General features: G+C 42.4%; 1 protein-coding gene across 7 annotated transcripts in view; it reads left to right on the forward strand.

Annotated features, from left to right (window-relative positions):
* arhgap12b (Rho GTPase activating protein 12b) overlaps positions 1-27,895 on the forward strand; it is a 56,200-nt gene that overhangs the window by 21,846 nt on the left and 6,459 nt on the right. Inside the window, exons 1-10 of one of the 7 annotated variants that reach the window (XM_035142673.2) lie at positions 17,193-17,348; positions 20,549-20,821; positions 22,189-22,329; positions 22,455-22,535; positions 23,034-23,156; positions 24,729-24,803; positions 25,501-25,562; positions 25,664-25,745; positions 26,027-26,149; positions 27,784-27,888. In XM_035142673.2, coding sequence (XP_034998564.1) covers positions 17,262-17,348; positions 20,549-20,821; positions 22,189-22,329; positions 22,455-22,535; positions 23,034-23,156; positions 24,729-24,803; positions 25,501-25,562; positions 25,664-25,745; positions 26,027-26,149; positions 27,784-27,888 — 1,152 coding nt within the window. In that variant the 5' untranslated portion in view covers positions 17,193-17,261. Of the gene's footprint in view, positions 1-17,192; positions 17,349-20,548; positions 20,822-22,188; positions 22,330-22,454; positions 22,536-23,033; positions 23,157-24,728; positions 24,804-25,500; positions 25,563-25,663; positions 25,746-26,026; positions 26,150-27,783; positions 27,889-27,895 lie in introns of those variants that run through there. The other 6 variants (XM_035142665.2, XM_035142667.2, XM_035142669.2 and 3 more) reach the window with 6 other exon arrangements.

Below are 27,895 nucleotides of genomic sequence, written 5' to 3' on the forward strand. Positions count from 1 at the left end.
GTAATTAATTTATACTGCTGCATGACACAGACACCAAACATAGAGTCAGAGTCATAAAGAACTGTATTCATCAAAGTGTCCAGCAACAGATGGTGTGGCCCCCTCAGAGCCCTGATCTCAACATCACAGAGTCAGTCTGGGATTACATGAAGAGAGTAACTCCACAGAACTGTGGCAAGTTCTCCAAGATGCTTGCAACAAGTCAGATGTAGAGTTGGTGCTTCAGGGCAAAGGATGTTCGCACCAAATATTGAACTGATGCAGGATTTTTTCTGTTCAGTCGACTTTGTTTGAAGTGAGTTGATTAACAAAATATTCATGGAATTATTATTCAGACTTGACTTTCAGTGCCTAAAAGATTTGCTCAGTACTGTTTATTACAATCAGCATGGATACTATTTTTGTAAGATTTTTACACTTAGACTAAATCTCTGTATTGGCTTCAAAAAGTCCAACATGGATCAGACTCTAGAGAGAGAAAATGAATTCCTCCTTTATTTTTCTTCTTGTGGCTTGTTTACTTCTTCCCTTTTAGAACTGAGCCCTTTGTTCAAACACTATTTTGAACGTTGACTGGATAAAGTTAGTGCATCTGCCATGTTTGAACAGTGTCAAGTGGGCGGTTAAAAAGTAACTTGCCTATATCACAGCAGTGCACTTAACTAAACAGCAGCTGGATTCTGCCTACCTCCCTGCAGGGCTACAACTAATTATCTGATCTCAAAAAATAGTAATGGTTCCTTTTTTGAAGGTTTTATTGCATTAAAAATGGGACAGCTTTGAGTTGGGGACTGTGCTGGTCAAAACAATTTGATGTCACTCTGGACTATTGAAACCTACGATTGGCATGTTGGCAATCTCTTGTCATAAAATCCAAAATAGTAGTCGCTATATTAGTTGATAATAATAATGGGTGTGGCATAAATCTTTTCAATTTCAGTATTTCATTGCTAGTTTTATCAGCTGGCACCTGAACAAACATGTTTTTTCCCAAACCTTGCACAGGCCAGAATTAGCAATATTTGTCAAGTGCAGCAGTGTTTAATTCATTAATTAAAGTAACCCAACTGCCTAAAACATGTATAATATAAACAAATTTAACACAAAACTATGATGGTGCATAAAGATATGGATGTTCAACCGAAAGCCCTCGTATCAGCACAGTGATTATGTTTGTGTGCATTTGTTGAATCGGTGTCTGTGTCAGCTTCACACCATTTTATGATTCTAACAACATTAAACACTCTCACTGAGCTCTTCTCTCACCTGGCTTGTCACAACAAAATAGCAATTTTCACTTGACGGGAAAAACTCCTCCCACCAATCTGCCGCCTGACTAACGAGGTAGATAATGGCTCTAATCTGTCATCATCCTCATCTAGTTTAGCTGACCTTTCTATTGACTGACTGGTGGAGCATTGGCAGGGGGCACCAGAATCATCTGTGATCACCGTGTTTTCGCACACAGCTGGGACCCAGATTTGCCCCCAACTCCAAAATCGAATCTCGATAATCTTCCTCCAACGCTCGACAAAGCAGAGCAAACACAGTGGGTTTTTTGCCAGTTTGATGATTGCATGTTGTTGGGTGTTATCTACTGTGTAAAGTAGGGTTTCAAATGGCTTTTGTTGAGCTGTTTCCCAGTTGCTCAGATGCTGCTGAGATCTGGCCATCGTTGTTTTTTTGCTTTCTTCTCGGCGTCATTCACAACACTATAAGTGCAGGTTTCAAAGCAGCGTCTGTCTATGTAACTAGAGCGTGTGAACCAGAGACTTAATGACCCCGGGGTCGCAAACTCTGACCTTTTATGGCCTGATGGGTGACCTTTGAGCGTGGCCACCCGTCAAGCAATCCACTCGGTCTCCTTCTCCTTCCTTCATCTGCATCTGTATTTTATGTCACGCTTCCTCAATTCATCTTTCTCCTCTCACCTCTCTCTCCCTCCCTCTCTCTTGCTCTCTCTCTCGCTCTCTCTCATTCCCTGTTTTTCTGAGTGGCTCAGGTCATACAGCTAATGAGTGCTCCTATTTAAGGAGAGCACCAGAGCTCTAAATAGATCTCTTAAGATCCTTTAATCTGAGGCCGCGGAGGCCTCTTCTTGTTCTGTGTGACAACGGTCTGGACACAGTGAGGCTGTTACTGTAGCTCCCACTGTTGCCACATCCGCAAAACTCCTCGGGACCCTCCCCAACCCCCTCAGCCCCGACTGGAATCATCTCTTGATTTTTGGACCATGTTTTCATACATGAGGACCCCACATTACATTGTGAGTAGCTGATGACTTGAAGTGGATGTGTTAGGGCTTAGGCTACTTGGCTGAGGGAAAAGTAAAGAAGGTGTGAGTGGGTCTTAGTCCTTGTCATGGTAGTGACCGCAGTGCTGCACGACACGGCCGTGTGTTTCCATGTGATTATTATTTGGTTGTTATCAGTGCAGAAAGTTAGCTCCTTTCAAGTTACTGTACTTGTGCTTTACTTGAGTACTTCCATCTTATGCTAATTTATAGTTAGATTTCACAACTGTTCTGAGGGAAATATTGTACTTTTTACTCCACTAGATTGATCAAACTATTTAAATGTATAGATACGTTCCATCAGAGCTCAATTGATAAGGATTTTTGGGGTCATTAAAACTACTGGGGAGTAAAAATGTTCTGATTGTCTGCTGCATTATCAAACCCCAATGATGTAGAAATGTAATTGAGTAATACTTGTCTCATAAACTCCAGAACGAATCAAAAAAACAAAGTTGCCTTCAAAACCTGTACGTGTCCTATTAGCTTCTGATTGGTGTTTATTGTTCCAGTGAAAAGTGAGCGCAGGTCAGTGGGGGAGTGAGTAAGGAGGAGGTGGCAGGGTAATGCAGCACGGAACGTAGAGGAAACCAGACACTTCGTGAATGCATGCATTGGGAAAAGTATTAACCGCATTAACCGGCATGAGTAAAATTAGGTCGGTGAGAGGTTATAAATGTCGGTTTTCGATACATTTTTCGATAATCTTCCAGCCCTTATAAGTACACTAATACTAATTACTAATTTCTGCAGTTTTTTTTTTTTTAACCAGCCAACCGATAAATCAATTGGGCCTTGATTTATATTTATACACTTAGGATTCTCTGGGTCAGCAGCATGAATTTCTATTGTGTTTTTTAACTATCCATAGGGAATCCTGCAGCAGCATTATATAAAAGTGCAATGCTGAATGGGTAGGGTACTCCAAAGTAAAGGATTCAAATGCTTCCCATGTTCAGGTGCTTAAATTATGCTTCAACACTAGGGCCCTCGATTTGTAGAAACTCTTTGATAAGATCCAGTGGAATATATGTCACTCAACTTTGTTGTAAGAGTAGATTTCCCTCAGGACTAATGACAAACCTTTGCTCTCTGTTGTGAAGGTTTTGGGTTACATAAGAGCGAAGAGGTTGATGGTTGTTGTCAGTCTCCTCTTTCAGCATCAAAAGGAGTCTATAACTGCTTCAGAGAGAGAATATAAAGAGGATCTGACCTTCACTTAACTGCAGGGCAGATTCAGTTCAACCTGAATGGCCCACTGACGAGAATAGGTTCTGTCTGTGAACAGAGAGATGGGGCGGTGTTTTCATGTTGCACAATGCACGTGTGCGCTCATGCCTGTTCACTACTAGAGTTTTTCTTCAACATTGAATAGGTTAAAGCTCTTTTCTCCTCCTGTCACCAACACCTTCCCCTCTCTAAGGACACTAGAGAGAGAGAAGAGCCTGAGATTCTACAATGTACAGCCATGTTGGCTTAACTCCCCTCCAGCCCCAAGTCTCCACGGTAACCACAGCTGTCAGTCTACCTACTGTGGTTTCATTCTTTTCTATTGTCCTGCATGGTCCCTTCGGTCTTTCTTTCTGTGTCGCATTGTTTCTACCCACTCTCTTTCAAAGGAGTCAACCGTGTGACACTTCACACCTCTCGTAGCCTCCCTCCATCCCCAGCCGTCCCTTTCTTTCTCTTCCACCTCTCTTGTCCAAGTCAGCTGCTCAGCTGTAGTGACTGAAGACTTACTGACCATTGTTTTCCTCTGTACCAAGAGCTCTAGTGTCCCGCGCTGCCTCGCCACTTCATAGGGCGCAACATCAATAGACCTCAACCCTGCTGCCACCAGGCCCCCTGGTCTGCCTCGTCATGCCCATTAACCTCCCTCGATCTGTAGGGTCATCAAACAAAAATTGACCAAGGCCCAGAATCACTTTACCCAAAATACAATTAAATTAAATTACAACATCTTCTCCCCTGGACTGCTCTGGTATCAAATTGTATGCTATCTTTTTTCTATGGTATTCAACTACAAGTGGTGTATCTTTGTAAGAGCTGTGCATTTGGGACAAAGCAGACAAACTTTTGTTATGCCATTGTTGTCAGATCTTGTACAGTCAATATGGCAGTATTATATGATTCATACTAGGGATGTGAGATATAACCAAAATCTCATATCCTGATTGAGATGATTTCATATCCAGATAATGAAACATATTGCTAATTTCACCACAAATTCTCTCGACATCTTTGTCTGTGTCTTCTACATGTTTGTTACTGCTTTTTCACCCGGAGATATTTGTTTTCTTTTTGTTTTATTCATTTTTGTGTCTGTTGTGCGATAGAAGCATCTTTAACCCCCCCACACGCTCGTGATGAATCCATTGGGGGATCCCCACGGTGTTCTCACATCGGATTCTCCTGACGTTTTAGGGACTTTATACTAGGTGGCCAGGCAGGTAAAGTCCACATATAATCAGTGGGCTCCCACTCAGACATTTGCGTTCACACATGCACCTCTTCTGGAGAAAATGCGGAGGAAAGACGCTTTGGTCAGAGTCCCTTTTTTTTCTGAATTACACTGGTCTCTGTATAACCGTTTTCAGACATGACCAGCAGGTAAAATACAGAAAATTGACTATGGAGTTAACCTGCAGTTTGCCTTTCACACATGCACAACACAGCAGGAGGTTCTCTGCACTGACACATTCACAGCAGCAACAAATCCTCTGCTTTATTCAGGTGAGAGGTGGAGCAGCCGGGTGCAGCAGACAGACAGCAAGTGACGTATTTAAGATATTGTCCGTCATTACACTATATATATCATTATACTGGACAGCTCTAATATAGACGAATGATCATAGCCTGCAGAGGCGAATTACCTATCATTGCTTGCTGAATGTGGGCAGTCCAGGATGTAACGCCAATAACAGGCAAGTAGGATCGACCACTCAAACTTTATTATTGGTTGAGGAGGGGATGTTGCTGATTTACGTTCATTAAAGTGGAACTCCATGTAAAGCCACACTGCGGATTTGGTTCGCCACAGGGAGCCAATGTTTTATTTGATCCCTCACATGCATAGAATGGAAGTGAAAGGGGAGCCGTTAATGGGCACTGCTACATTTGTGTGTGTGTGACCTTGACCTAACTCTATAAAACCAGTCTGCTGAGATTTCAGACATGCATATATCATTGCTATGAGCTGTAGAGTTGGCCAATGGTAATTTTTTTGCGTCTATAACACGATGCATTGCATTGTGGGGTTGACATTACAAATGATTTATTGGAAATATGGAAGTTAGTATCTTATTGTTGCCTTTAAGCATAGTGTCTCTCTGTCAAGATTTAAGGCTCAGGAATTATTGTTAGGATGATGCTACTGCAGTGAATCATTGTTTATTTACTTATATTTAGACATACATCGTAAACCATTCTACTGTTAGGTTATGTATATTTCAGCAATACTCTGTCTCTAAGTTGTTTGACTCAGTCTGTGTTGTCCTGTAGGATGTATAACCGACGTATAATCAGTGTAGTATCAGAAGAGGTGAAGGCTTTAGTGATCCTTGAAATACTTTTGATATGTTGGGGGGTTGTCCCTGTTATCTAACATGTTTATATCTCAGCTCTGCTGCAGTCGGCTCTATTTTGGCATTTGTACTGTGAACACAGTAACTTGATCTGTTTTTGTCACAGTCACAGCTTGATGTGCTGATGTGTGTGGGCAGTGGAAGGTTTCTGAGTCCTGTGATAAGGAAGGAGGAAGTGAGTAGATGTTTTATTTTGGAATCAATTCAGTATAACACTTTGTTCCTTCTTAAATTGGTAAACTTTTTCTACAAAGCAACGCACATTTAGTCCCTAGTAGACACACGCAAACATTTTCATCAGACACATCTGTAAACTCAAACTGGCTAAAAACAACATAATTTGGTCATTACAAACAGAAATGACGGTCGGGAATATTTCTATATAAAGTGGGGAAGTAAGATCTGATCAGAAGTGGTCACTGGAGACTTTTTCAGGACACATTTTTAAACCAGGTGTGAACAAACGAATCTAAAGGCTCTCCGCTTGAGAACAGATCTCGCTGGATGGATGTTAATACCAGGTCTGAACAGTGCCCATGTAATCATGTTGGCACATCCTGTTGGTGTCTTCTCAACTGATCAGGTTATGTAGGCAGGAACTTGATGAATTTCATGACAAAACACCTGTCGATATGCCAAAAGTATAGCATGGGATGAAATAATAATAGCAGAATGTTCACAGCAGCCATTAATTCATCAGGCCAACACAGAAACTCTGTTTGCCTGTAATCTGCTTCTTCTGAAACCTAATCCACCTAACCAGGACGTCCTGAGGGACTTTGTCCACTGTGTACAGTCAGTGATTTTGTTCCTTTTACATGAGGCTTATGTACTTATGGTGATTTCTTTAAACATGTGAAGAATGTGTAACTGAGTGTGTTACACATATGTGGCACACAGGGCTGTGTGGATGCTCATAATCTCTCCCCGTGTCTCACAACCACAAAGGCTCTTGAGAAATCTGGTTGATGTTTCAGGACAACAAAGACTGGGCTCACAGGGCAGCCTGAAGAGAAAGTGTGCAGGAGTGTGCTGCACAGTGGAATTGCCTGAAATGTTCCGGTCAACTCAATCAGAAATTAAAACATGCTTGTTGACATGCATGGAGACATGTACAGTTAGACAAGCAGATGCTACTGCAGTAAAAACATGTACGCTGGCTTGTTTAGTCAAATTCACTGGTTATATGTTAATACACAGAGCTCTGGGCTCAGCCTGGGGAGGACAGGGGACCTCATGTTGATGATGATGGGGGAGCACTATACTGAATACTGTCAAAAATAGTTGTATAAGGCTGTTTGTGTCTCCTTAGGGAGATGTGTGAGGTCTGATTATCACTTGAATCAGTTCACCTATGTTCAAATGCATTTTTACTTGAAAATGAAACAATCCAGTGTAATTTCACCTATTTTGAATGGTTTGCTCTCTTAATTATTTTCGATGTTATCACCCTATTTAAAAGGAGTTGGGGAGTGTCTGTTGGAGCTGAGGGAAATCAGGGCTCCCCTCTCCTCCGCCTCCTCCTCCTGCGCGCTCCAGTCCTCAGAAACCCTCTGTATCTCTGTGTGTTTCCACATAAACAGAGCAGATTAGCAGGAAGATTTGAGGGAATATTAATAACCTGCTATAAACCACAGCCGGCTCCCTTCCAAACCATGCTACAGACAGAGAGCACCACTGGGGTTTGGGCTTAAATTAGCTGCTTCCAAATTTGTTTTTATGATGAAGTTTGTGTTGGCTGGTAATGAGTAAAGCATCGTACAAGCTGTATTGTATCCAGTGTGGTAACGTTACACCAAAAACACACAGTTGTGTTGAGACCAATAAAGAATTTAAAATGACAGTTGGCAAGACTGGGACTAGTTTTCTCCTCTGTTGCTGTTCCAGTGTTGCTTCTCAGAAGCAGAGAGAACCAACCATTTTCTGCCTTTGTTGCTGCATTCATCATATCAGGCATCTTGGCATTTATTACACTAAACACCAAGTGGAAACATATTTGCTTCGATTAATTTATCTTTTAATCTTAATATAATTCTCACCTTATGTCTGATATGCTGCTCCTTCCTGGACACCTGCACAAGAGAAGGATGATGATGACAAATGACAATGCTGCACATGTAGCCAATTTGTAAAACAATTGCAGTGCTTGTTTCTCAACCTGCCTGTTTGGAATGGGCTTTTTGCTTGGCCTGTTGTAATGCTGGGTGAAGCTGTAAATGGCCTACAGTAATTGAGCTGCAGCAAGTAAAGACCTGCTGTGAAGCTCAGCTCAGTACGCAGAACCCCGTTGAGAATTAGTAGGTGTTGCCGTCGTGTGTGTCACGTTTCCAAGTTGCGTCAAATTTCCACAGACAGACGGAGATTTCTGGAGATTTTTTTTTGTTATCCTGATTTAAGGTGCCTGTGCTGTGTTGCCTGAATTAACAAAGAAATTATAACTTTGTTCCCTCTGCAATGTTTCCATCTTTGTTTGTTTGTCCATCAGGCGGTTTTTCAGCAGGATTACTTTAATGCTACTCAACTGATTTTCATGAAATTTTGTGGTGGATCCAAATTGTTTTCACCTTCTTGAAATGGCGAAAAGGGGTGTCTGCCTTGGTGGAGGTATTGGCTCTCCGAGCACCCTTCGAGTTACCAAAGTTGTGTTTTAAAAAGACTGCAAAGAGACAGATCAGTAAAAGTCAGTATTTTCTTGAATATTGATTTCTATACCATATCAAAAAATTGTGAAACATTTTTAATCACAAGTTCCCAAAGTCTGAAGTATTCAATTAAAAAACAATAGTGTATTAGTTTTCTCTTCACAATAGTCCTTAACTGACTAATAATTTCAGCCCTCCCATCATGACCTCCTCTCTAGAGGTTCACACTGCCTTTATCTGTGCCCCGCCCCGTCCGACCAGCCATTCAGCAGCCAGGGTAGGGAGCTTGTGTAATTAGCTCGAACCAATCACGCTGAAGATATTAGGGCAGGATTAGTCATTAACTGGGGGTTTAGCTGTCAGCTGTCGGCCACAGAAGAATGCTGCTAAGTCTGTGTTTCAGCTCTTTGCACCCTGCCACCAAGGATCAAGAGAAATACAAACTCTGGAAGCAAAGTAGTCCCTCAAATACAGTGGCATGGGCTTCTGCTCTGTTCTTTCAATGGGTAGAGTCATGGGGGGGGATGTATCAGACCCCATAAATGTCACATAGAGTACATAGTGGAGGTGTTCCTCTTCAGAGATATTATTGGAATTATGCAGTTTGTGAGCATGCATATAGTCTGACCTGAAAACAGTCTGCATTGGCACCAAGTTTTAATTGTCCCAAGCATCAGAATGTAATGTGTAATGTTTAGCGGTGTTAGTACAGAACAGACCCTGTGTTTGTTTTGGCCGTGCAGTGGGAGAAAACCCGATGGCAGCGAGTTTGAACATAAAGACTCTTTGTACAGCCACTAGAAATAAGTAATAAGAGAGTAATCTGGCACTGCTGGTTCCATGAAAGAAATTGAATTTTCTTATGACGTGTCATCAATATTTTTTCCCCCCGAAACCTGTCTGCGACTAAACAGAACAAATTGATGCTGTCAGGGAGCTGGCAGGTCATTTGACTTTTGCAGCCAGAATTCATTTATTGGGCCCCTTCCCGCTCTGTCTCCTCTCTTCGGAGCGCACGCAGAATCCATCACATCCTGTTCTTCCTTTTTTATTGGATGGTTGTGTGGGTAACAGATTGCACTGCAGCTCTGACATGCTGTCCCACAAGTCTGACTGTTAGTCTCGCACTTTGATCGTAGAACACAGACGCTGGCTATAGCACAGCCTTTAGAGAAAGTAGTGTATCTGAGTCCAATTTTGGCCCAGGATGAAAAGAAGAAGGAGGAGGAGGAGGGGTGAGAGAACAGCACCCAGGCTGGACAGACTGCTGGGGGTCTGGGAGTCACTCCTGCTGTGTGGATCTGGGGCCTTTGACCCAGAAGAGGGAGATATAGGACCCACTGCAGTATACATATGTGCCCCTGCATTCTCTTTGTCTTTCACCCACATTCTCCTTTTCTCTCTCTCTCTCTCCCAGACTACTCTGACTACAACAGCCTTTAAAATGGTCATATTTTGTGACACATTCAGTTTATTTCAATGGAATTATTGTGATCAGTGCATTTGCTTGAATGAGCAAAGTACACACGCAAATATTTTGCATCAAGTTCAACTTGTCTATTCATGCGATTGACCAATAGCCAGCAGTCTTTACAGATTCAATACTATTGCAACACCTAGGAACTGATTCGATACATATGGCAATTAATGAATCATTTATTTTATATCATATATTGATTATTTATTATTATTTTAGGTTCCACTGTTACAATACAGGTCCTAATGGGGAACTAAATAAACATATTGCAATTTTTGTATTTCTTATTCGACATTAGTCCTTGGGTTAACATTTAAGAGGTCAGTAGGTTATAGGCTGAGTCTACTGCCTGTTAGTTAAATTAGGTGCTGTTGTAATGAAGTTGAATAAATTGCTGTTAAAATACTGTGAATGTAATAATATAATGAATCAAAGCAGAACCACTGGCACAACGAATCAAATTGTGATCGCTTGCATACTAATTAGGTTGATTTGTTCTCGCCCGAGAATCTCGCAACCAAAGCTCAAGCAACAGGTGGGAGTAAACAGGACCTTAGAGAGAAATTAAAGTGATGCTTCACTGGAGCACTTTCCAGACTGGCTACCAAATTAGCAATTAGTTCACCAGCCACAGTAGTTTACCAGCTAGCCCTGCGCGCGTTGTCACCAGGCTTCTACAGCCAGATATGTTGCAGATGATAAGTATTCATTTCGCTGTACCACTTTGTGGTGTGACCAGGCTGAACAGATCTGATGGGAAAAATGAAAAAGCAATGGAGCACGCACCAGAGACAAAGCAGGCCCAGGTGCTGCAGGGACACAGGTGGTGCGTCCCTGCCTCGAGCAGCTTGATGTACAAATCAAATCATGCACGCTCACACTAGTAAACAGCATGTGCAGAAACACTATCTTCAATTCTGTCTCATGCAAGTGTGTATCCTCACGTACACACACTCCAGCAGCTGCATGCTCCTGTGCTTCACTAACCTGGTGATATTTGAGACACACACTCCAGGAATGTGTCCATAGGCTTTGGAGAGTCGAACAGGACGAAAAAGGAGATGTCTAGCTGGTTTTGGCCCGTCAGTGTTTGCTTTCACGCTCCAACTCCAGTTTAGCCCCAAATAGATGCCAAACCCTGTGATCTATTGGGTGCCTATAAAATAACCATGGGCGCGTTGTCCCAGATATGAATTGTTTGATTCCCTCGCTCTAGTTATGCTCGCTTACTAAAACACTTGTACTGCAGAATGAGCGGTCCAGTGCTGCAGACTGGTACTTGGCCAACGACAGCGTCTCTCCCCATATGCACACGAGACTGAACATGGCTGCGGGCTTCCTCCGTCCTCAAAATCCGCCTTCTCGCTCATTAACATTTCAAGAGGAAAATCAGAATGGGGAGGCAGTGCGCGGCGCAGCAAATCTCTTCTATTACTCACACAGAAGATATGAAAACGGAGGTATTGAATGAGCAGTCTTCTGAGCTTGTAAAAGCATTAGATGATGTTCATTGACACAAGAACTCAATCATCTGTCGATTGCAGCTTGTTTTCTACACAATTACACAATAGTGGGCTAAAACGCCCTTTTCTTTGTCAGCAGCAATTTCTATACTGGACCAGTTATTCTCCACCAAGCCTACTAGAGCTTTATCAGAAACAGGCTGTATTTCCGCAGACACGAGCTGACATTTTAGCTGAGCACTATCAGCTCAGGACCGAAAGGTTAATTGCTCGCGTCTCGTTCAGGTTGTGAGCCTCGCCGAGTCCTCTGATCCATGAAATGAAAGTAGCTGTCGTCATCCCGACGAGCGGAAAGATGCTGACTCACTTTCATCCCAAGGTTTCTCGGATTTATTCATTCCCTCACAAACCCCCTGGCCGTGTTCTGCTGACTTGTGGATGTGTGCAGTCGCATCGGTGGCTGAAGTCAATATTTGAATCCCATTAACATATTTTTTTTTTCACCCACTCTTGCTATTCAGTCTTTTCATTTTCCAAGCAGCGTATCTGGTCTTTTTTAACCCAATGCCTTTCTGATCTGCAGTGCAAGGCTGCAGCTGGAAGTGGTTGCTAAGAGAAGTGAGGTGCAGTGGTTGTGTGTTTCTAAGCATCTTTTCTTGTTTTGTGTGTATGTACCATGTTTTCTGCTCTATGAAAGTGTCTGCTCGTGAACAGGGAGCGGGGGGGGCTTTGGTTTGTGAAATGCCACAAATGTGATGATGGGGGAGTGGGAGAATCTGGTCTGACTGGCGCCCAGTGAGGTGGAAATGTAGGTTAATCTGGTCATATGGACACAACCATCATCATCAGCATCATACCTCCAGGAGGATCGAGGGAGTGGGTGATGTAAGGGGGCAGTGGGGTGTTGGCTGAGCCCATAGGGGCAGAGAGACAGAAGAGGTTTGGTGCATGGTTATCAGATGCAGCAGAGGAAAAGTGTGTGTGTGTGTGTGTGTGTGTGTGTGTGTGTGTGTGTGTGTGTGTGTGTGTGTGTGTGTGTGTGTGTGTGTGTGTGTGTGTGTGTGTGTGTGTGTGTGTGTGTGTGTGTGTGTGTGTGTGTGTGATGAGGGGACTGAGGACAAAAGAACACAGGGAGCGGCAGTGGATTGATGCATTGGCGTGCATTGACTCACCCTTATACCTTACCCCTCTCACCCTGCGACCTATCCTCAAACTCTCCTCTGCGTGTCCGCCTGATTGGCTGGGTGTCACCATGGTCACGGATGCAGCTCCCTCTGTCACTATGCCACCTTCGTTCCTTTCCTAATTCAATTACACAATCACATTATGCAATGTGGTTGTTGGGGAAATGCACACACGCTCTTAGGTGTGACATTGATGAAGACACCGTGTGAAGTGGAAGATAGAAAGACCTTTTAAACTAAACACTGAATAATGACTCTAGCAATCAAGCTGTTGTGATGTTCGAGGAAATCATACATTTCTCCTTGTTTATTTATTATGTCGATTTAAATTAGGTACATAGATAAAATCAGGTTTTCAGATCTGACAAGTGTATTTCACAAACAAAACAAGCATCTAATCTTTGAAAGGAATTACAAAGATGCAAAGGGAAATTAATAACAGGGTAGTTGTCAAAGCCAAATAAGAATGAAAAAATAAATAAATATAAAGACGCACTGTAATTGCTAGATTAAGTTTGGTGGATAACCACCCGTCCGTATAATGCATTGCATTTCAATGGCAACATAGTGCACACGTATAGTAAACCGTTTTAACAAAAACACTACTGTTTTATTATGTTTGTCCCTGTATGTTGGCCCTGTGATGGACTGATGAACTGACCTGTACCATTCAATGTCATCTTGGATTGGCTCAACCCCCCTATAGCATAATGATAGATGGATGGATAGAGGGAGGGAGGGAGGGATGGATAGATGGTTGTCTCACTAGAGGGTCGTAGTTTTGGCAACATTTACGTCATGGAGTGTATGCGCCGATACAGAGGTAAACCGATACAGAAAAAAATCATCTGGACCAAAACGTCACAGCATTGTGACAAAAACCTTTGATGCTAAATGGCTTTATGCTTTTTACTGGATCATTGCTGCATTAACGAGTAGATGAATTCAGATGAATGTGCGGGCTGCGTGTTTGCATTGTCTGAACAGGACCTAATGGCTTCTGAGGCCCCTTTCCATCAAAGCCTTGCTGTGCAGCATGTGTCCAGTGTGTGAAGGTGTGATGGGGTGTGAGCTTCTCTCTCGTGCCCTGTCACTTTTCATTTGTGCACCACATATGAATTCCTTCAAGAAGAGACTCTCCAGTGTGTGCACCTGTGTTCCGATTTGCACACGTTACAGAGCACGACACATCTATGACCTAGTGTTTCAAAGATACTGAACCTTTCAGAGGTGTGGCGGTTTCATATTGTATCAGCGGGTCAGCAATAAATCTTTGCTCTAATGCTTTTTCGTGATTTATGTACTAGCAGTCATATTATGTATCCAGTGATGCACCGGCTGCCAGTGTGAGGTCTGGAGACCTGATGTAATGTGCTCCACTTTCTTTGTCTACTTTCTGTCTTTATCCTGGCACCACCACCAGCAGAAGTAGCAGCAGTATTGAGACTCTGCAGTTACTGAAGCTGCTGCAGCAAGGTGACTGAATCACAGCTCTGACCAACATTAAAAAGAAATGATAATAAAGCATTTGACCTGCCTCTGTGCAGGGTGTGTGCAGCGTGGCTCAGTAGATTCTGCTGCACAGATACTGACAGTACTTTAAAATGCAGCATGGAGATGCTGCAGAGTGGGTTGCCATGTGTGCACCAAGTGAAACCCCTCCCCCTCACGCTACTTTCCTCATGGCCAAATACATTCGATGGAGACTCCCACCCACTCACCAGCTCCCCCCGTGCTCCCTCCCAACCCAAGGGAGACACCTAGTGGAAGTAGGGCCAAATTACAGCCCCAAATCCTGGCTGCCCTCACCCTGACCTGCACTTCTTTACACGCAGAATAATTTATGGTTTAATTTACAGCGCGCAGTGAGGCACATGTACAACCACAGTGGGACAGGAGGGTGGATAGACTGAACAAGAGGAGGGGGTGTATGAAACATTGTGGGATTCCCAACGTGGTGATGAATATACAGGCCACATTAAGATGTTTTCCATGTAGCTGAGCATAATGTGCTTGGGCCCCATTAGCAAACCAATTCTCATTGGATCTTTTCTGTTTACTGTGTGCGTCTGTTCCCCTCTGCCGTCACATTCTCCATGAGACCACTGACTTGAATTAATCTCACATTTCCATGCAGGGCGAGCCCACACTCTCCAGAATGCATAATGCAGTTAGTGGGGATTCTGTGCTGTAGTGGCCTGCAGTCTGAAACTCATTTATCATGGCTGTGCATAGAGATGACAACTGTTGCTGTTGTGACTGTTCTTTATTCAACAACACATCTCGCCTCACTCCTTCCCCCCCTCTCGCTCTCACTCTCTCCATCCATCCCTCATTTACACCTCCCTCCCCCCAGACTCTGTGAGCGATCCCTCCCGCCCCCTCAGGTTCTTTCTATTTTTAATTACCTTTCAGAGACCCAGGGTCTCGATCCCCTGCCTCCCAGCTCTCTGTCACATCTCATTGACTTCTAACTAGCCAACAATCCGTCCACGGAAATACAGTGAGGAGAGATTTACAATCGGGCACTCGTTGAGATTACAAGTGCATTGTGGGAAGAATCACTTTCGTTGACCACAGACGTAAATGTCGAATTTGTCATTGGAGATTTTTAATGATGCTACTTGTTATTTGAGTGCATGGGCCAGGAATATTGATTATTGACCAAATGTAGATTATTATATACACCTGTACTGCTATTAGTTGCAATTTCCAATAAATGGAATAACAGATAAATGTTCTGTATGTCCTCTGACCTCAAAATTAGGTCTTGACCATCACAGACTACTTAGATTCATGTTTATCACGGTTCAGTGTAGTTCTGATCTTTTTCTTTCAAGCTGCATTAACTGATTGTTTTTGGCCACTGGGGGGCAGCATATCAAGACGTAAACAAAACACTTGACACACATATCATTATGAAAAAAGTCAGCTTATGATTGGAATAACATTACCGTGTTGTGCTCACAAGTTGAGTCATGAATAACCCCAAAAACCAGACGAACACAGGTCTCTTGTGGATGAGTGGCAATTCATTTGCACGTAAAAATATTTTTTGTGTGACTGCACAGTAAGGCAAGGATGCTCTCCAGGATGTAGGCGGACAAGTTTCATTTTCAGAGGATTCACCACAAGATGCAAACCACTGGTGAACCTAAAAAACTGAATGACAGGCTGCAGTTCACAACAACAGAAACAGGAGCAGTTCTGGAAAAAAGTACTTTGAACTTATGATAGAAAAATCAACATATCAAAGTCATTGAAATGGGAAAGTGCTGTGAGCACACTGGCATTTATTGATGATTTGACTGTTGACACAAGGAGCAGGATGAAAGCAGAGAGATACAGGAGTCTGTGCACGGATTCAGCCAAATGCATCAGATTCATTAAAAGAAATCTAGTCGTTCTACAGGACAATGAGCCTAAATGTAAAAGCAGCCAAAGAAGCTTGTCAGGGGGAAGAGGTGGAACATCATTGACTGTCAGTCACCTGATCTTAAACTCGCTGAAGACCAGAGTAAAAGTAGAGAGGCCAGAGAGGGAGGACCTGAGAAGAAACAAACATCTGGTGATGTCTGTGTCCCTTGAGCATAAGTCATGTGCTTGACTTTGTTCAAAAACAAAAGATAAAAAAAAAAATTGGGGAAAATTTGCCTGGAAAAAAGCAACAATTTTTACAGATGAAAGTAACATTTCTTTTTCACATCGGAAAATAAAATTGAAAAATGCAAAATTATCGCTTCTGTAAAGAGTCTTGGGGCCTAATGTACAAAAATTCAGTAAAAAAACCCTCAAAGAATTAGGTATCAACCAAGGCACTGATGCAGACATGCCTCAGCCAACATAAGCTATTTTGCAATATGATGTCTGTGTCACGCTTAGGTTTTAATATAGTGATAAACCACATAACCAAGAATTCATAAAAACAGTCCAAACCAAGTATGTGGAAAGATATTGTCTGCATTACAACACCTATTACAAAATGCCAGAGTAAAAACTGAAGTAGACAATCTAAAAATATGTAACTGGCAGTATGTAACTTTCTACTTTTTTGTTGTTCCTTATTTCCTACTACACCCCTTCCTCGTCTCCTCGCCTTTTCTTCATGTCTCGATGTCTTTTCTTGCCCTAGAAAATGAGCACCCTTGCTAACACCCTGTTGGTCGTCTCCTCATTTGTTTAGATGAAAGAGGAGCGCAGGACGAGGCCGTCACACAGCACTGATCAGGGATATTATCTTTCCCCGACACACACACACAGTCAGTCAGATTGTCACAGTCAGGTTAAATATAGAGCCTGGCCTGTGGTGAAGACGTGAACTGCCAGTTTATCCGTCTGTCAGTGCCCAGTTTGACTCAAACATGCTCCGATAGAGGAAGCTGTGACTTTTTCTCTACCGTTTCCTGTTGTGTCAGATGTGTTTGTGTGTTTGTGGGGCAGAAAGATCCTGTTCCCTTTCTCCTCAGTCTCAAATTACCTCCTGCCTTCAACCGGATCGTTACACACACATAGAAGAGCAGAGAGGAAAAAGGGAGTGTGAGCGTTTGTGTGTCTGTGTGTGTTTTGGAGGTAAAGCCTGCATGCGTCCCATCACACTTGATGCCCGCGGTGCATCGCCATGCATCGTGCATTAAGTATATTCCGAGGTAGCCAGAGAGCCAGAGAGGATGACGACGAGGTGTTTGTGTGCAGCCCCGGAAACAAGGTGACACGACAGATAGTGGAGCTGAAATGAGATGGAAAATAACTGGATTTTACTTCCAAAAAAAGTGATCAGTGTTATTTTTACCGTGTCAGCACCGTGTCCATGCTTAGATTGTTATAGAACAGGGTGTCTGCTTTGCCAACACAGATGGATTTCATGTGCTGTAACTGTTGGTTTCCTCAAACTCACAACTTTCCAGCCAGTTTTGTTCTCTTTGGAAACTGTTAAATTGGATTCCAGGTAGCATTGAGATTTCCTAACTAAAGTTTGCCTTGTCTGAAAGCTGCAGGTACAATGTGGCTGCAGTGTGCCAGTAAAACACTTGATGTAGGGTTCTGTGAAACATTTAGAAAAGTGGCTCTGCTATTCCAGGCATGTGTTAAGGCTTCACACATTGTACTAGGCTTTTCATTCTGATGCAGAGCAGTTTATTTTTGCATCACTTCTATTTTGAGTTTTTTTGCTTGGTTTTAAGGAGCAGTTAGTCCTTTTTATTCTGTATTTTCTTCATATTTTAAAGGTACTGCTCATTACATCTGCCAAGGAGGCTTTGTTCTCCCCCCTGTCCATTTTTTTGTTAGCTTTTGTGTAATCTTGTTTATTAAATAACTACAGAACCGATTACCACGACATTTTTTATAACATTTAGTTTTTTCAACATTAGTAATTTTTTCTCAGAGAGGAATTTGTGGATCTTGATGAACAAAATTACATGTTTATGGGACTGATATTAATAAGTTGGTTTGGATCCAAGTAAAGATCTTGATCTAGTGGATTTAAATGGGGACTGTTGGGCCTTGGCGGAGGTAGTCACGCTACAGATTGCTATTCTAGTTTGTTAATTGGTGCAATATACTAGGCCGGTCACTGATATATCAGTATTGGCATATTTGTCAGTTGATAATGTGTGTGTTAATTTAGAAACAGTGTCTTTCTGACACAGTTTGTTACTCTACACTAGCAAGTCTATTTTTCTGCTGTAAATGCACAGTAAGGAGAATTATGAAGTTTAATGGATGCTTTTCCAAAAATGTTGCAAATGTTATGCACTTGGAATACCAGTGTTTAAACGGCTGCGTAATGTGTCCTTTGCTTCGTGAGGCATTTTTATCAAGTCTAAAGGACAAACTAACACTCTGGTGCATCATGGGAGGTGTCCTACCTGGGGCTCTTGGAGCATGAACCAAAAAATGAAGGATGTATCAACCTCTGCTGCTTCAGTTTTTACTTATCTTTCATAAACCTGTCTCGTGCAGTCCCCTGTGCAGCACCATCAAAGTACAAATAGATTTATAAACATGTTCCCTACACAGGCAGCACTAACAACATGTCGTGGAATGACTGGGACATGGACCTGTTCTTGTGCACAGTAACAGTCTGTGAACACACTCTTAAATAAGTCTTAAATGACTGAAGGAAAGGGGAGACAGCAGGAGAATGTTTTGGATCAGTCTCTGTCAGAGAGCACGTTAAAGCTTGTTAATTATCGCTCCACCGGATGCAGTTTGGTTTTGAATCTAAATGAATTTGACCCCAGCCTCACTCTCAGACCGCTCTCAGTCATCTTCATCACTACCGCGTTATTCCCTAAAAACCCAATTAAAACTGCAGCATGCTGGCTCCAACCTGGTGGCGACTGATAAATCTGAACCTGAGTTCAGCAAAACCATCATCTCTCAGTGGTTTGCCTCCATGCTCGAGCATTATATGTGTTGGACTGAAACAGGGAAGCAGCGGGTAAATCTAACTGAAAACAGCAGGACGCCGCTGAAACCTTTTCTCTGTGCGCAGGATATTAAATAATGATTTCTGTGAAAAATACTCCTGTTATTCCAAGAGCGGCAGGAAGTCCCATCTGTGTCCTGAACACAGTCCAAACCCTCTGACTAAAGCACGCCTCCCCCCCACATTCCTCACCTGTAACAAACAGAGGGAGGGTCTGGTGCTGGCACCGTCTCTGATGTCTAATTCTTTTCTGTTTGGACCTTTATCCGCTCTGTCTTTTACAGAACGTTTGCTGCCGGATCTTTTCTAGAGAGACACAAAGCTGGCATCAGGCTCAGAGACGCAGCACTGTTCCAAAACCCAAAATATTTTACAGAAGCATTCAGGGCTGCTTTAAACGCTCTGAGCTGTAGCCATGGAAACATAGCCTTCTGGCTTTTGTGCAGTGACCTTCAGATGCTGCCAAGTTTTCAAAGACTTAAAAAGACTGATTGAACTGTGTGTGAGTCAGCTCCGTGGGACCACATTTGTCATTAAGATGATTAATAATACTTCATTTTATTTATGTGACACTTGGCGCTTCGTAATTAGCAAAACAACAAATTGATAAAATGAACAGTTTAATAATTCAAAAAATACATGATCTAATGGCTCACAGAAAACCAGGACAGGCTTTCTGGTAGAAACGTGTTTGAAACATTGACGCTGACTTTAACAGCCTAATTTAAGTTGTATTAATTTTCGTCTATGGTCTGATGTCCTCTTCTATTATCTTTTAACTTGTCTTTGCTGTGCATCATGTGTAGTTTTTCCTGCAAATGTAGTACAAATGTTCTGTATTATATCTTTCCATTTCTTCTTGTTTAGCTCTTGCTAAATTAAGTTTTCATGTCTTATATAAATATAGCTTGCATGCTAACACCCTTCCTGTTCATAGCAGTTGCTTCTGGACTTTTAGGGGACCGATAAATGATGTAAAAACCTATTAATTCAACATAACTAAGTTCCATCTGGTTTAAGCACCTCATTAAAATTGAACTGATGCAGTTTAGAGGTGTCTGCAAACCACATGGTCATCGATTGGATCAGAAGCTGCATTCTGTCCATGCAAACTGTCAGAGATGCTCTACTACTTCACCTTCATACCCAGTAGATGTTGGGATAATGTGCCTCAGATCTGGGTCTTTCCAGCTGAATGTGTGTGTTTATGATTTTAACTTTACTGCAACAAACAGCTCAGCCTGTTACATTCCATGGTTCAATCCAGGATGTGCCGAACTGGGCGTCTCAGCGGACTCTGGATTGTTTTCAGGGCTCCTTTGTATGGAATTCCTATAACTTATCTATTATCTATAAGTCAGTGATGGCAACTGATAAACGGGAAACTGTACAATGTTCCGATGAAAAATAAAATCCAGAATTGAGTTGTCAATCAGATCTGAGCAGCTCTCTCCCTTCTTCTCTTCCTCCTCCAGACAACTTCACCTACAGGTCCGGGCCGGTCCGACTCTCCGGTCTACACCAACCTCCAGGAGCTGAAGATCTCGCAGTCCAGCCTGCCGCCCATCCCCTCCGGCTCACCCCTTCACATCCTGGGCGACTGGGAGACCCACAAGGACCTGAGCGGCAGGCATTTCTACTACAACCGAGCCAGCGGGGAGCGGACCTGGAAGCCCCCCCGCACCAGGGACACCAGCGGCAGCAGCAGCAGTATGCGAGGGGACAGCCAGGGCATGGTGGATAGTGAGGTGAGGGAGGTTTTAGCCAAGTTCTCTTTGCCTCTTTGTCTTTGTCTTCCAAGTTATGAACGTCATAAAAAGTCCAAATAATTGCGAGACCATGTGACTTGTGTTTACAAGCCCTGGTTGGCTCCTAAACTGCTGCTAAATAACAAAACAGGCACAGAAACACAACTTTCCAGTTGTGTTTGACCCACAGGAAACAGTAGGTGTGATCACGTGATGGAACACTGGATTCAGGTATTTAGTTTGAATGTGAGGAATAGCTGAACTGAATCCTCAGTTCAAAAGGACAGAAACAGTCAGTAAATGGACTGTGTGGCAGTGTGGGTTCAATAAACAGGCTGTGGTGAACATGTGCTGGATCTCTGAGGACTTTTAAAATGGTGTTGTTGCCGCTGAAGGAAGGAAAACAAGAGTAGCTTTTCATAGGAAGTCATGGTTTCCTGTCAGCTCCTGTCTTACTATCTAACAGTGCCCCCTTGTGGTGTTTTGGTATGTTGCAGTATCATGTGAGAGAGATTAAGGGCGTCTAATTCTATCTCTCCAGTATTATTGGATTGTAATCACTGCTGAATTTATGAGTCAGTCGAAAGAAAATTAATCGTCGTATCAATGTGATTATAATTCAAATTGAATTTGTAATCAAATGAAACAAGATGGACACATCACAGTTATACAATCATTTAATCTGTCTGCTAATATTGCACCACATAACAATACTGGAAAATAATTGAGTGCGTGCGTACGTGCGCATGCACGTAGACCAGTAGACCTCACGGACCAAGGCCTGGTCCTAATGAGGCAACATGTTGTTTCTGAGGTCCTGGTTAAGGTCAATGCGAAGCCCAAATGTAGATAGCGTGTCTGTGTGCATACAGATGTCTTTGTGAGGACATTTTGGCTGAACCACTGTAAACAGGCTGTTTTTAATTTTGGTTTTGTTACAGTCGCCCTGGCAAAGAATAGAAATATGTTCTGACCAAGACAATAACAATAAATAGAAACAGAAAATATTATAGGTTAGACTATGAAATACAAGTTTTGTTTAAAAGAATTATAGCACAATGCATAAAAGTTGAATAAAATTAGGAAAAGTACAGGGCCATTCTATTGACTCAGTGTCTGATGGGAGAAATTGTTTATTACTATTGTGCTTAACATGTCATGGAGTTGGTGTGGGACATTGTCCAAGATGGTCTGTAACTTGGACAGCATCCTTCTTTATGATGTTCATGTTAAGATGAATCTCATCTGTCAGGTTTATGTCTTCTTGTGCAGTTTTGGTTTTGTATTGTTTCATTTAAAATCTTTAACCACTAAGCTCTCTCTCTGTTCCGTCCTCCCTGTCCGTCCTCCCTGTCCGTCCTCCACAGCTGCTGTCCTCAGAAGAAAACTGTCACAGCACCCACTCCAGTCAGTCCGACAGCCAGTACGGGTCGCCCCCTAGAGGCTGGTCTGAGGAGCTGGACGAACACGGACACACACTCTACGTGTCTGAATACACACAGGAGAAGGTGCAGCATGTTTCTGATTGTACTTCAGAGAGTTGCCCTCTACTTCTCCATGTTGTTCTTCAGACGTCATGTCAAATATGAGTTATGTTTTGCCTTTGTTTGCTGACTGCTGTTTATGTTGACAGTGGATAAAGCATGTGGATGAACAAGGCCGACCTTACTACTACAGCGCTGACGGATCCAGGTCAGAGTGGGAGCTGCCCAAGGTAAGAGATCATATGAATATTACCTGTCAACACTTCTAGTATCATGTCAAAATCTTCACTATCCCCTGTAAAAATGATCTCCTTCTCATATTATATCACCCAACACGGCCACTGCCTAATAACAGACTTTAATGTGACTTCCCCTCCCCGTGGTGTGTAGTCCTGTTAATGTAAATGGATGAGAGTCTGAGAAGTTCACACAGGAGCCAAGTATGTGCTGAACTCTGGCTGACAAACTATTACCGGCTCTTTCCCTCTGTAATCTGGAGGCTTTAGGGCTGATCAGAATAGATCGCTCCATTCTGAGTGAACAGACAGTGGTATGAACATGGATGCGTTCATTAACTGGTGACTTTAGGCAGGGTTTGTAAGAGGAGTTTGAGTCCGATGGTGCTGTGGACAGTGAAAGGAGAGGTATGGGGAGAGGGAGGATACTTTGGATTCTGTTAGAATGACTGTGTGACAGCCCAGCTTTAGCTCTCCTCTCTGTCTCTGCAGTACAACGTCTCCCCTCAGTCCGGCGAGGTTCCCAAGAGTCGCAGTCTGGAGAGGAAGCAGCAGGAGCCCATTGTCCTCACCAAGTGGCGACACAGCACCTATGTGTTAGACCTCAACGACAAGGTAGGACATTGTAAAGACTCTGAGAAGTGCCGTGGTCACAACGACTTTTTGGTTTGATTGGTCTGACAAGCTATCTGTCTGTTACCTGTCCTATTTGCAGTGAGTCTAATCCCTGAGTTCTAATTACATTTCAAGCTCAACAAGGAAAAACTTTAAATGGCTAAATCTGTCTGTATTTGGGTGTCTTGACAAAAGGTGCTGAATTATTCTATAGAAAATCTGGTTGTTTGTGTGTTGATTAAGATGGTGGAACACATTTTAAACAAAAATGCATTTTGAGGCTGTAATTTGAGTTTTCACTACTTCCTGCCAGTTCATCGTAAGGTAAACCATTTACAACATACACAAAGCCCTTATGTTGATTATCTCACCATGCTGACGGGTCACAAAAAGACATTATCAAGTAAAAGAATAGACCGTTTCAAAGCAAATCTGAGTGTCAAGTCCAAAACACTTTACATAATCCAAACTTGTCTTTCTGCTTCACAGAATAAACAACTATTTTACAGATTTTGTGCCCTTGAAACAAACCATTTAATAAATTCTGCAATTGTTTTGATTGTTTTTTTTAAGTAATGCAATTACAGTTCGATACTAAAGAAACGCTATGTTCTCTTAGACATCTCTCAATTGGCCTAAGGTTGTAGTTTACATACCAGTGATTTATTGATTCAAGACAATAATTACCAGAGTACAAGCAAGTAGGAATAAGGATAATATAAATTACCTAAACAAGATTAGAAGATTCTTTATTTACAGATACATTTTGCGTCATGTGACTGTAATAACAAAATGTATTAAAACATGAATGGATGGTTTGATTATAATACGATGTTCTTTTCAACCATACAGTCATGTTTTCCCATTTTCATATTCAATTTAAACAAAATGAAATAATGAATTCAAGAAAGAAAAAATTCAAGAACGAAAGAAAGAAAGAAAGATGGTCCGGAGAAAGTTTGAACTAAGATTGATACATCTCAATGACAATCTGTGAGTTTATGAGGTGCTTTAAAAGGTTTTGGAGGTTGACTATTTGGTGGTTTTGTTGCAGCTCTCATTCAAACTCTGGCATTTCTCTTCTGAGAGGAGGAGATTCCGTCTCTCTCTTTACAGAGATAAAGTTGGTATCCAAGTCTCATGTGCCCTCTCTCCTCATATCAGCAGATGATCCGTTTTGATTCGTTGTCAGCTTGTCCAGTAAAACACTGCGTTAAATACGCTGTGTAGGCGAAATCACCAGGAAATGATCAAATCCATGTATTGATTGTACTCAAAGCTGCAGATAAACAGGGGGAAATCAGCATCTTGGAATGAATCTCCTTCTCCGAATCAACACATTTTCCTCAAAAGCTCTAAAGCATGTTTTTCACAACTGAAATCTTAACCTGCCTTTACCTCAATCTTTATATCTCACTTACCTGAACTAACATCGAGCTCAACCCTGTGATTCCACTGTAGACTCTTGATCCTCTCTCCTCTCCTCACCACCATCACACTGACCGTCTCCATGTTACTTGTAGTCAGCTGCTGGTTATTAGGAACTCATCATGTTGTGCCTCTTATTGGTAGGAGTGTGCTCCGGTGCCCAAGCAGAGTTCTCCAGATTCTGACTCCTGCCCCTCATCTCCTAAACACCCCTCAACCGTTAGTATCCCAGCTTGCACTGCACTGCACCCATCTTCATCACCCGGCTTCCACCTGCATCCAAATACAAGAGCTCTCATCCCTCGTCTTCTTAACTTTTTCATTTGGTTTCTGTCATTGACTGCATGCTACATTCCACAGCTAACAGCATCACATCTAAGACAACAGCAAAATCTATACTTATAAGTCTCGCAAGGTGATATTTCTTTATCTTGAGATAAGATTCCCACATGATAAATATCTTGTGATATGAAGATTATAGTTGAAGATAAATTTGTTAGTACAAGTGTGGGATCAAGTTACTTTATGAAATGACTCCTGCGTAAAAGAGCAGCAAGAATTTCTTTATGACATTTCAAGGTGAAAATAAAATGCGATTAGCTGAGTTATAAATACGAATATACATTTTTTGTAAATTGTATGCTAAGGTTAATTATCTGTCCGTTCTAGATAAAAAAAAATGATCACTTGTCAGCGGACATTAGGAGCGATGTAATATTTCAACCGGCTCACACGCAGCAGTCAGCACTTTACTCTAGTTGTACAGTGCCCTCTGCTGGTGATATTAGGTCATAACTTCAAGCTGCGCAGCCACGTCCAACCTCCAGCTCTGCCCACTTGCTTCTCAAGCTTCAGCGTGTGTGTTTAAGTGCATGTGTTCCAGCAGGTTCTCATCCACATGTGTCTTCCTCCTCAGCCCTCAGAGAAGTGTGGCGTCCTCAATGTCACCAAAATCACAGAAAATGGAAAGAAAGTCAGGTAGAAATTTAAATTTTTCAAAAGGTCAGATGAACTTTAGAGTCTTTTCTAAAAACCTAAGACTCATATTGACAGTTTTTTTTTTTTATTGTGACCAACAGGAAGAACTGGACGTCATCATGGACAGTGCTGCAGGGTCACTCTCTGCTCTTTGCCAAGGGCCAGGGGGGCAGCACGAGCTGGGTAGGTACCCCATCAGCCCCAGAGAGAAAGTTTCTTCTCTGTTATTTCTCTCTTCCTTATTTCTACATGGTCACCTGTCGTCATTGCCCACTGTGCTGTTTGTCATCCTCTGATTTTTTTCTCTCATATCTCCTCCTTCTCCTCCTCCTTCTCTCTCTCTCTCTCTCTCTCTCTCTCTCTCTCTCTCCTCTCCTCTCCTCTCCTCTCTTTTCGTACTGTCCTCTCTTCCTCTCCCTTCTCCTCCACCTCTTCCCTCTCCTCCCTTCTCCTCCTCTCTGAAGTCCTACTACCGCAGTGGCTCCATCCCAGAGCTGCTCCTCACTCTCCTTAGCAACTGGAAGCGCTCAGTCAAGCCCCGTCCTGCTGTCTCCTATGTGAACTGTAGGCCTGTGCAGGCTGCCGCTGTATGTCCTCTCTGTCTCTCTGCATGTGTTGTTGCTCCCGCCTGTTTCTCATTCGTTCACCCAAGCCTGCTCTGACTGACTGGAACACTGATGTGTGTGTGTGAAGCCTGATTTAGCCGCACTAATCAATACTTAAAATGACTGTGTATAAATTTGATTGATAATCTAAAAAAGGTTCCGATTTATCTCCGGACTCTGCTGTTCTCCTCAGCTCTATCTCTCCACCCCAGCATCTTTCAGCTCAATGTTTCCACAGCAGGCAGCTACTTGCAGTTTCAAAACAGATGTGATAAAACCACTGTACGCTTCCTCCCCAGCACCAAATAGCAAAGAGACACGATTAGACCCCAGCTGGTGAACACAGTTACACTTTTAGCAGCTAAAAGGACAGATATTACCCTCTGGATTTGGTAGAAACCGTAACTGAGTGAATGTAGGACATTGATTCATCAGGTGGACTCAGACAGGGTGTATAAACAGCCAACCAGCATGCAAGCAGGTTCACCGTATCAACTTTAGAAGATGATGTTGTAATGTTTCACAGACGAGGTGAAGGCAGGAATTCCGTTCGTTAATTAACCGGTTTATTATAGTATGTGGTATATTTAAGACTCAGACAGAAGCTAGAAAATCCTATAGTTCTACAGACAAGTTCACTCACTACTCACAGACAGAACTCACAACAGTCCAGCCCCCCAGAGGCTTGTGAAGGAGAATTTCATCAGGATTTATCTATTGGATTTGACAAGAAAACCTAAATATGGGGTCTTTGTGTTTAATGCCTTTATTAGAGAGTTTGTATTGGAGGGATATCATGGTGAGAAAGATGGGAAATGACATTTACCAAGACCCAAACTCAAACTGTGGACAGTGTGGTCCATGGTCAGTATTTTTACCACCCAGGCCACCGGCACACTTCCCTCTGTGTTGTGTGTTGCAAACATGTCAATTTCGATTTTCCTAAAATTCAGTTTTGAGGCTGATCTGAAGTCAGCGTTCCCTCCTGCAGTCAGTTGCACTTTTGATGACATTAAACAACTAGCAGGGTACCCAGACAGTGAATATCTCTCCACCTAGGCTAACACCCTATCTTGCATATTAAAGAAAAGAAACACAGAATCCTCACCAAAATGTTATGGGTTCTTTCCTGATCTACACCACATCCTTCCACCGAGTTCTGTGGTAATCTGCCCTGTAGTTTTTGTGTAATCCTGCTAAATATCAAACAAATGCTGATAAAAACATAACCAACAATTATCAGTCATCATTTTACCATTCATATTTTCATTTTCGTTTTCATCACATGATATTATTCTGGCAAAAATCACAGAATTTGAGTCATTGAATGGCTTCAGTTTTATGTCCAAAAGTCTGAAAATAATCTAACCTGTTGATTAATGTTTGTGTGACAATAACAACTTCTAACTTTTTTCTTGTTAGATAAGTAACATGTAAGTTTGTTGCAGTAGATTCAGTTTCTGTGCTTTTAAAGTTTGATAACAAAGGATTGAAATGAAACTGATTTCTTGTGTTTAACGTGATTCGATTCCTGAAAGTCTGCCTGAAAACGTGCCTTTGTTAAATAATATCTGTCTTGCACAATGGACCCTCATGCTGTTTTGCCTTGATTCCAGAAGTTTGGCAGCAACCAATCCAAGCCCGAGTTTACCGTCGATCTGCGAGGAGGGTCTGTGGACTGGGCGTCCAAGGACAAGTCCAGCAAGAAGCATGTCATCGAGGTACTTG

The sequence above is a fragment of the Hippoglossus stenolepis genome, chromosome 19, assembly GCF_022539355.2.
Source record: "Hippoglossus stenolepis isolate QCI-W04-F060 chromosome 19, HSTE1.2, whole genome shotgun sequence".
NCBI lineage: Eukaryota > Metazoa > Chordata > Actinopteri > Pleuronectiformes > Pleuronectidae > Hippoglossus > Hippoglossus stenolepis.